Source organism: Arctopsyche grandis, chromosome 6 (assembly GCF_051622035.1).
Source record: "Arctopsyche grandis isolate Sample6627 chromosome 6, ASM5162203v2, whole genome shotgun sequence".
NCBI lineage: Eukaryota > Metazoa > Arthropoda > Insecta > Trichoptera > Hydropsychidae > Arctopsyche > Arctopsyche grandis.
The window spans coordinates 11,458,865-11,469,522 of record NC_135360.1 but is presented as its reverse complement, the minus strand read 5'-3'; the positions used below and the strand labels follow the sequence as shown (position 1 = coordinate 11,469,522).

The 10,658-nt window shown below is 35.3% G+C and overlaps 1 protein-coding gene across 1 annotated transcript in view; it reads left to right on the top strand.

The window, feature by feature from the left end:
* The first annotated feature begins 1,092 nt into the window (after positions 1-1,092).
* Positions 1,093-10,658, top strand: part of LOC143913275 (dipeptidase 1-like) — a 198,158-nt gene continuing 188,592 nt past the window's right edge. The window contains exon 1 of the mRNA XM_077432966.1: positions 1,093-1,293. Within this exon, the coding sequence (XP_077289092.1) occupies positions 1,192-1,293 (102 nt within the window). The 5' untranslated portion in view covers positions 1,093-1,191. The remainder of the gene's footprint in view (positions 1,294-10,658) is intronic.

Below are 10,658 nucleotides of genomic sequence, written 5' to 3'. Positions count from 1 at the left end.
AAATATCACATTCAGTCTCGGCAGCAACGATTTCATTAAGAAGTCGAATAGCTCTTGGAATAGGAGCCATTCGAAAAAGGACTGTGCGGGCAGGAGGTACAGCCAGCAAATGATGATGTCTACCACGCACATAGTGATTAGGGACATAAAGTCCCAACTGCTCCAGCAACAACGGGCATGACGTATTACCACGTAAGAGCAGGAGAACGAAACGAATTAATGAGAAGTTTCTCCGAAGTTCAAGGGAATTATACGCAAGCATGCCCAAAAGGAAAGGAGTGGGGTAGAGATATGGGTAATACCCATATTCTTTCCTATATAGGAAACGAAGAAATGCTTTTTGCACTTTCTCAATCATCAGAGAGTAATTTGCTTCATGCGGATTCCACACAATCGCATTATACTCTAGCTTACTTCTCACAAGCGAATTGAAAAGCAAGCGAGAAGACAAAGGATTGGAGAATAATCTTGCATATCTCAAAACAAATCCAAGTCGACGAAAGGAATCGTCAGCGACTTTCTTGATATGGTTGTGAAAGGTGAGTTGAGGATCAAAAGTGATACCCAAATCGACCATATATTCCACACGCTTCAACAAGACGGATCTAATGGAATATCCGTGACAATAGAGAGAATGTGCACGTCCATAGCTCATAATTGCACATTTATTTAAATTAAGTTCAAGGCCTAAACTAGAACTGAACTCCAAAATATAACGGCTCATACATATTATATATCGATATTATGTCTCTTTATGCATGGAGGTGGTTTAAATTGTCATCGTTTGCGATATGATGGATTGATTGGGTTTGTATTAACACGAGCTATAGTTTGTGTACATATGAACTAGGTAGGTCGTAAAAGAGTGTGCTAAGATCAACGGCGACCATGACAACGGCCACGTTGTTTTCCGGCGACCGTTGGATTTGGAATTGGAAGTGGACGTCGCGTCGCGTCGGTGTGTTTGGTGTCGAATTGAGGTGTTGTAACACTCGGTCAGTTGTCGGTGTTTGTTTTGAGGGTGAGGGTAGGCGGTTGCGCGCGCGGCGGGAAGGGCGGGAAAGAGGGATGTCGAAGGGGGATGAAGTGGTCCAGGGCGGCAGTCCGCCGGTGGCCGTGGCCCCGCGCGCGCTCAGGCGGCCGCCCGGGGCGCGCTGCCCCGCCGCCCCTCAACATGTGACCCCCGCCGACATGGAGACCCCCTGGGACGTCGAGCTGGAGCTCAGGCAGCACATTCAGACGTGCGCCTGCACTTGCAATCACATGGGATATGGCAACTACATGGACTATCAAGTAAGATTTACCATACACGTCCATCTATCATGACTACTTGTTGACCCCCCCACACTCCCCTTTCCCTGCACCCTTCGTTGTCGTTCTGCTGCCAAGAGACGGACGTGTCCTTGAAGTGTGTGCATAAGTGCATATGCAACTCTACAGTGACGAGTGTTCCGCAACTCTGTTCCGTACGATTGTGCAAGAGGTGTGTTGTTGTTGCAAAGTGACGTTTACGCTACGAATTCCGTGGAAATTTTTAGCGCGTGTTTGTTTATCATTTTATTCGCTTCTTTCGTCGGACTTTGGAAAAGTTTCAACTCTCGTTGTTGTACTTTTGCATGTGTTTGGCTGATTTTGATTTGTTTGAAAGTCGTCGTTTTATTCACGGATTGCGGTGTTTTTATTATGTTGATATTGTATGCTTGTTTTTCTTTTTGATTTCTATCAATGGAACTATTATGAAGGCGAAAATCGTATAAGTGAAGGTTTTAGAAAGTTGTATGAATTTGTACTATTATGATGATACACATATTTTTATGTGATTATATTTGAGTATTATTTGTTTTCGGAAATGCTTATAAGTGATATTTTCATAAGAAATTTCGGAAAATATGTACCTGTATTTTGTTATTTGATTTCTATCTACATACATATATATAATGTTTCCGTGAAACAAAGTCTGAAAAATAATCAAGTTTTCTAATTATTTATATTATTGTATTAAAGTATTATATTTGCCTTTTATTGTGGTCGATTAATTATTATCCTGTATCCATATTTGGAATGGAATATGCTTGTTTGAAATTTTCCTAAGGGAAAGTCGGGAAAATAAGCAGCTTTCTTTATGTCTACTTCTGTATTATGTTTTTCTACCTTATATTCTTTTATTTGATTAATCGCTATTTTTACTTCGACCGTACATACGTATGTGTGTGTATATGTGATATCAATAGATCATTTTTTAATTTATATTTTTATCTGTATGTCATTTTGTAAAGGAAAAGTTATGAAATTTAACCATTCCTTTAATACTTACATAGATTATGTATATTATATCAGTGCATCAATATGTTTAAATGACATTTTAGTTGAAATTTTGAATGTAAAATTAATAAATCAAATTTCATCATTTTATATTTATTAATTGAATCTGAAAAGCGTTGCAAATTTTCATAGATTCAAATATGCTCAATGCATTAACAAAGTTTTGCGTTTAACAATTTTTAAAAATGCTGGTGGCCTCTAATATGTTTATTCTGCTTTTCCGAGATTTTGGACATATCGAATTAAAATAAGTGATAACAATTTGTTAAGTCAATAAACAGAAATAGTAACACTAAGTGAACTCAAAGAAGTATAAACGCTGTATGCTCGTTATAACGAGGAAATACAGGAAACGGAGTACGTGCGTGAGAAATACATATGACAAAGATAGTGGACATAGTGGATTGAGATTGAAATGGCAATGGGTGGACCATGTGGCCAGAAGAATGGACAAAAGAAGTGCTAGAATGTTACCCGAGAGAGTGAAAAATATATGTCTATGTATGTATGTATATGTGTATCGCTAAATGTAATATATTTTAGAGACTGGTAAGCTTTCAGTATATCTATTCAGGATCAACAATACAACTAGATTTTAATCATTTTAATTTGAAATGCTTCTGCTCCATGTTATTCAAATTCTAAAATAACATCACCGTTGATCTTATACTCGTACTAAAATATTTTCAGTCACTGTGTCAATAGGGCTTTTGCTTCATGTATGTCTTTTATGAGCTCGTACATATGTATGTACATATGTAGGTTGTTTCAAAAGGCACCTTTATCCAAACTGCGATCAGTTTACTAAGTATAGGCCAGCGTATGTAATGCGATCGTCGTTCAAAAGCATGTCAGGTTTATTGAACTTTTCCGCTTGATTTATTCTCAGGAAAGTTGTAACCGTAATATTTTCAATATCGACTAGTGTTATCCAAAAACTACCGCTTGCGAATATTTTTTGACAAATGCAACCGAACTGGCGGGCAAATGGCCGCATATAAATCGACAGTTTTCTCGCAGACATGAAACACTCCGGGAAAATTGCGGGAAAGGTCGTACATGTCAACACGTGATCAATCTTTGCGAACACCGGGGCCGAAACGTAATATTACGAATTTCCGAGGACGAAGAGAACACTGGAAAAAAAGAAACATCGCACCCCGAGGATCCATTATTTATGTACGATCTATAAAATGGACGAAATGATTTTTTTATGATTCATTCATTCTTTGATTGAGTGGGTTATTTTTTCGCGTCTTAAATTTACTTTTTTCCGATCAATTATTGTGTTGTCGTATTATTATTTTTTTCATACAATTTTATTTCTTTGAAGTTCTACGAAAAACATTTTCTAAAAATTGAATGCTCGTACGTTCGATTGAATTATTTTCTATTTTCCGCCGATCTCGATAAAGCATTGAAAAGCTTCGACTCATGTCACAGCCACCGACTGACTTATTGTTATATTTTCCTTGTAGTATTTATTGGATTATTGGTTTACCTCTCTCACAATGCGGCTCGTAAAGCCTTTATTGTTGCGACAATGCAGTTTTGTGACTCCAGCTATGTCGAAACTCAACATTTATTACAATTACAGTTACATATATACATGTCGATTCAAGTGTATGTGGGATGTGATTATATGTTGAAAAAAAAATCTTAATATAAAATATTAAGCCGCCCGTTCATTTGAAAGCTCGAAAAGCTAACGATATATTTGCGGTCGGTTTTATCGAAAGTTTAATATTCATTCCGGGTTATATACGAGACATTTTTCATGCGTAATCATGCGTAAAAGTTTAATTTACCAGTGACCTATATTTCGAAAGAAAATTTATAATGGTAGTAAATTTTATTTTATCATATAAAAGTTTTTTTAAATGATACGAAGCGTGTTGATTCAAAATCAAATAATGCGTTATAAAAATTTAATTTAAATCATATGTAGTGGGTTCAAGGGGAACAGTAGGGTATGTGTTGGTTTGAAAAGAAATCATCAATCATTAAAATTGCCTTTGACTGGAAACTACTTCTTTAATTAATTTTTAGTAATTAATTTTTAATGGTTTTTTATTAATATTCAGTGATAATTCATAAAATTTTATATTGAAAAGACATATTTGGCCAAAAATTTCGCCTGGAACCACACCGAAACAATTCGGTGTGGTTCCAATTCTACTTGTGCTAATAAAATAGCAAAATATCCTAGTGGTTAGAGTATAATTCTAATAACAGGCGTCACGGGTTCGAAGCCTGATCAAGCTTCCACTACAAGCTTTGTTACTTTCTTATACACATTTTTAATTCACTAATAGATTATTTTGTCGCCGTGACAATCAAATTATCTCATATTTATAGAAGCGATAAGTTTTTATAATTATTTATGTACTTCTTTCAGAAAAACGCACTTACATACATATATACCAGTAACATAGCGCAGAGGTTAACGTATATGTATAATGCTATCAACTGAGAGGTCGTGGATTCAATTTCTGGCCGGTTTGTGTTGGCCAGAACTGGGATATATATGCTCCAGGTCGATCATTCACTAAAAGAGTTTGCCAATTTTTCTGATTTCATTGTTGAAACGGTTCCTACCAAATTGGCCACCTACCTTAATTTATCGTCATTATTTAAATTTAATTTTAAATTTATAATAATTTTATAAATGTACACATAGTAAATTTGTACAAAGTTACATAGATATCGCCTTGGGTCAATTCTGTTATGGAACCATGGTTAAAATATTTTTCAAAAAAAAATATATATAATGAGAATATATTTTTTATTGAAAACGCAGATATGTTTGATCGAAAATTCTGTATTTTGTTTTCGTATGGATCTTTTTATGTTTAGGCTGATAAAATAAACATGAACGCATAGACAAAATAAGCACTTTTAAATAATGTTTATTTGTACATATTCACGTTCAGGTGAGACTTGGGAATTGCGTGTGTTATTTATTGCCTTTGATTGCAATCCCCATTTATTTATTAGTTTTTTAATGAAAAAAAACCTCTTTCTTAATAATAAGAACATTATTAGTCAATATGTGTGTTTGTATGGATAAAATAATATATAATATTTACACCTGTGTATATCTCTTACATTCGTATATACGAATATTTTATTATATACATACCTACATATTATATAAGTATGTGAGTGTATTTTTTAATATCCGAAACTTCGAACAACCGAAGATTTCATTTTATTAACTTTGTGAAATCTTACTTTTGCCCTATCATCTGCGAGGTTTGTCGGAACGAGGTAAAAATTAAAAATCAACCAGACGCGAGTGCTCGGAGGGTGTGATTTATGCGATTCAAAAAAGTAACGGGAATAAAATATTGCGGTGGTGAATTGAAACGTTTTTGAATTATTATGTAGGTACAATAAAACACAAAAGGAATTCTTAGAGTGAAAATTGCACGGCTTGTTTTCACGAGAGTTTGTTAATTGGAATCCGTAATATATTTGCCCCGACCCGGGGAGCAATCAAATACGCAGCTCGCGCGCTCGTTCACTCAAATCTTTACAGTGAATGATCAAATTAATAATTGAAACATTTTAATTTGTATTAATAAGCGTGAACGGGGTCTGGTGAATTCACAGAATAGGTGGATTTCGCCGTCGGTATCGATTTCCGATATTCGCAAAATCGGCGTCGATATAACGCCAATGACACAGGGACGGATTCGCCAACGCTCTCTCAGACCCCTCCCCCCCACCCCTCTCGCATTTAAATAAATTATCGGCTAATGGGTCCCGGGTATTGTGCAGCGGTGACGAGACAAGGGCCCGGGGTCCCCGTCTCGGGGGCAATTGTTCCGTCGGGATACAAAGGGCCCGAACCGAGGAGCGATTGACAAGGGTTGTGCAAGCATAATGTAATAATAATCTTAATGAGTTACCCCCCCCCCCCAGACTCGCCCTCCATTCATTCCACAGCCTTCGGTATTACTCGTTCTCGATCTGGACCGCGGGCCGTGAGATTTTCTCCGCTGTGCTTCCGAGCGATTGCTCTAATGCGATTATGCCGAGGGGACGATTCTACTACACGCCGTGTTATTATAGCCCCTGCTAGCAAATATTTATGAGAAAATCGGAAAGTCGAAAGTCCGTTTGTCGACTGTTCAGCTGGGGAAGGGGGGGGGGTGGTAAAGGTACGCAAATTTTCACCGTGAAAGTCGTGCGAATTATGGGGATCGGAGGTTTCGCAAAGCGGGAGGGGTGGGAGGGTGTAGAGGGTGTGTGTACGGGATAGACGATCGGGTATAACGTTTGCCGGTTCGAATCTCCGAACATTAAGTGTATAAGGAGAATCTTGGGAAGTTTACCCTGGTCGACTGTTTCGAAAACAGGTTGCTTCTCTTCGTATTGTTTTTAAGGTGGATGTGTTTTCTTTTCCCTTTTTTTTATTTTTATTTACTCCTTTCTCTTGCATATATTATATGTATGTACATATGTACATATAAAATTCAATCAAAACTGATCACATGAATCGTTTCTCAATATTTTAATTCCAAACTATCGTTGTCGTAATATTCATACACTCCGTGCAAAGCGAAGTGCATCAGGCATCAACCTAACCGAAACTCTCCATTGTTCACCAGATCGCGATCTACGTTATTGGAATTATCTTTTAAAAATTTTATAATCGTTTTCAACACAACCCAACCATTTTATTTTTATTTTATTAACACGATTATAGAGCAGCGGTCAAAACAATAGACCTCTCCATTGTCCGAGAAATCAGGAGAGCAAAAAAAAATGGTTGAAAATAGAAATTGACAATCGTGAACCATTTTTTTTAGCCATCGAGCAACCTGACCGCTGTCCCTTAAACATGACATCTATGTTCACAATTGTTCATAAGTATTGTTGCGTAGAGATGGGTTCAGGATCTAAATGAAAGGCCAAAGTCACTTCACAGCATTTTTCGTACGATTCAGGAGGTCCACACGTAACCAGCGCTCACTCCAGAATGATCTGATATAGCGTGTGTGCCTCCTTATAAAGGAAAAGTTACTCACCATAGCTTTCCCGATATATTTATGTGTCTATTGTCTAGGCACGTACATGTTTAAGTCTCACGCTCTCGCCCGGGTTTTGAGAATTCTAGCGGTCACTTACTGAATCCCGTTACTGAGAGTCCCGTCGCTGATTAGGGGGTCTCCATTATTCACCCCCGAATGCACTTAGACAGTGGATACTCTCTCTCGAAACATTATAATCATCATAGAGATATCTATGGACAAAATTTTACAGCATTTTTAATATCAACAAATTATGAGATGCTGTAAACTCAAATTTTGCGAGGTATAGGACTGGATTGCCAATTTATTGGAACCGTTTCCAACGAAATCGGGTAAATTTGCAAACTCTGAAAGGAAACGATCGACCTTAAAGTCACATATCCAAGGTTTGACCAGCAACAAAGCCAGGAATAGAACCCGTGACCACACAATCGAAATCATTACATGTTGCTGGTTAAATTATTCCTAATAACTCAATTTAAGTCAATTACTATCTGGCTTCCGAGTTGTGCGTGTCTTATTCGAGTGCTTGTGTCAATAAGTGAGAAGGGGTTTTTGTCGACCGCTGAAAAAGCAGAAATGGTAACTCTGTGGGTGGAAACCTATTCTTTATGAGAAGTTTTCCGACGAATGGGATGTATGAATTCTACAATAAGTAGATTTAATAAAAGTTTTAAAATAAGAAATTATCTAGCATCTTCCAAACGAGGAAAAATGAGGCTTTTCGAGATGAGTGAATTTTGAAACGAATCTCGATCCAAAATCGATTCGAAATTGCATCAAAAATTAGACCAGAGTATATTGAAGAATCAAAAAAAGCTGTATGTTTCAGAACAGTCTATATATGTACGTTATAAAAATTCCATATAAATTATTACATCCACTTTTTTACTAGTCAGAGGGAGAATTTTAGTCCTCGGGTTCATGGAAAATATTCAACGCGAGAGAGCATAGTTTTTCCAACAAATTGACAATAGTGAACCATTTTTTTTGTGCGAAAAGCATCCAACGAACGCCGATATTTGGTTATAAGTCTAATTTGCTGTGACGTACAAATATTGAAGTTTGCTATTGCTCTACATCATCAATCATTTCAGTGCCAAAAAGTAAATCCGTAAAGTATTTTAATCATGCTAAATCGTGCTAAATCCGTAAAGAATTGTTATCATGTATTAAATTTGACGAGGAATTAAGAATACATAGATTTTAATCCATAGATCGTTCCGAGATTTTTAAATATTTAAAATCTAATACTGTTCCAATGTTATTATGCAAAATGTTCATATTATTCTAATATTCAATTTCGAAACCATAATAGATTTTTTAATTAAGAATCTTTATTTAATGATATAAACTTTGAATTTTTAATTAATGTAATTAATGGAACTTTTTATGTAGTACATGTAGTACATATAATTGTTTTGTTCTAATTTAATTTATATTTAGCTTAAAAATACATAAAAAAAACTGTTTTTTTTATCTTTTTAAAATTTAATGAATTCACTGACTGAAATTGTTCTCGTATATATTACATACATAATTCTTACTTGATAAAATTATAACTCTATGAATATATAATATACACATACATATGTATATTATTTATATATTCAATCTGTCTTAAATGTAATAATTTCATTAAAAAAAATCAATATCCTAAACTAGCATTTATACAAACAATACTCTGGAGATTTTTGCTATATACCTACATAGTTTTTTTTTCTAGTGTATTTCAAAAGCGATAAAAACTATTATTTCATAAACTTAAGCTCTGAGATATCCCAATCTTCTGCGCAGTTCTCTCGGTAGGTCCGGTCCGCTCCGACGAAAAATGCATGTTATTGCAGCGACGATGCAAACCTCTCCGAAATGTGCACATGCGTTCATGCACAAAATGCGCGACGATGCATCCTCGGCTATAAACCTTATTTACGATCCCGTAGGTACCGTCACTCCGGTTTGATATTGGTGATTTTATTCCCTTTCGAAGCGCACATCTTATTTATTAACGCGAAAGTACATATTTCACTGTAATATAATACGAGGAAAATCTATTTTTATTTATGTTTTCGTATATATGTATTTATTATGAGAACGTGTGTAACCTTTTTTCGCTCAAAAGCATTTTGATTGATTGATTGAGCGAGTGAGCAAGACGGCACGTCGGCGTATCGCATTCGAGTGAGACAAAAACACATTGTTCATCGTGGACCTAATCCGAGACGTTAACGCATCAACAGACATTACTTATTTATAAAAATGTCAAATTCGATCATCCTCCACATGTATAGGTACAAATTATATATTGTATGTATATGTCTATATTTGCAAAAGTATTATTATCAGTGTGAAACATTGATTATAAATGTATTTTTTGATTTTTAAATGCTTTTTATTATTACGAAATTATGTTCACAATACATCTTATATCTATTTTAATAGCTACTGATCCACTGATCATTTTCTATTTTGCAATTTAATTTAATTTGGTTAGTAATCATAGTATTATATTATTCTAATGTTAATGTACAGCATAATAGGAAAAAGAGCTCAAAAACCTATTTACAATCCTTATAAATGTTCATAATACATCTAATACATAATATTAATTAAAGATTCTCTAAAGTCGATGACCTAAAGCAGATTGTGTTTAGGTAATCTGTGTTTATACCTGAAGGGTATAGACATTTTGTTGTAATCACCGAGATACTTCACAAGTGTATTAGTATGGTTATTAGTGATTCTGTCATAGAATCTACTGGTTAGTTTGTTAGTAATGTCTGTAACAAACGGAATATTATATATGGCATGCAGTTTTTTCAAGTTAGTATATATGGGTGTAATTATAAATGTATATTTTATTACATATGAGTGAATATGTGTGAACCTTTTTTTGGGGGGGGGGGGCGTGGCTTACTTTATACCCCCCATCCAATATGTTTAATTGTAATGTAAGAAAAAGCAAATGATCATGCGAAAATTCAAACTCGAGATTTTGACTAATTCGAACTCAGAATCAATCAATGATCACGATTTCATGATCTAGAAAAAATGTGAGTGTGTGTCTGTGTGTCTGTGTATTTTGGGAATTTTTTCAACAGCGTTAGTCTTATCGAACTGAAACTTATTTTTAATTTATTTGCGTTTATTCTCTTTGAATACTATACTAATCGTCTACAACTTGTTATATTGTAGTACACAGTTTCACTCTCAAAATTACATACCCTTAACCATCAGCATAGACTAGTGGTTAGCATATAATGCTTTCAAACAAACTGGTCACGTGGGTTCAATCCC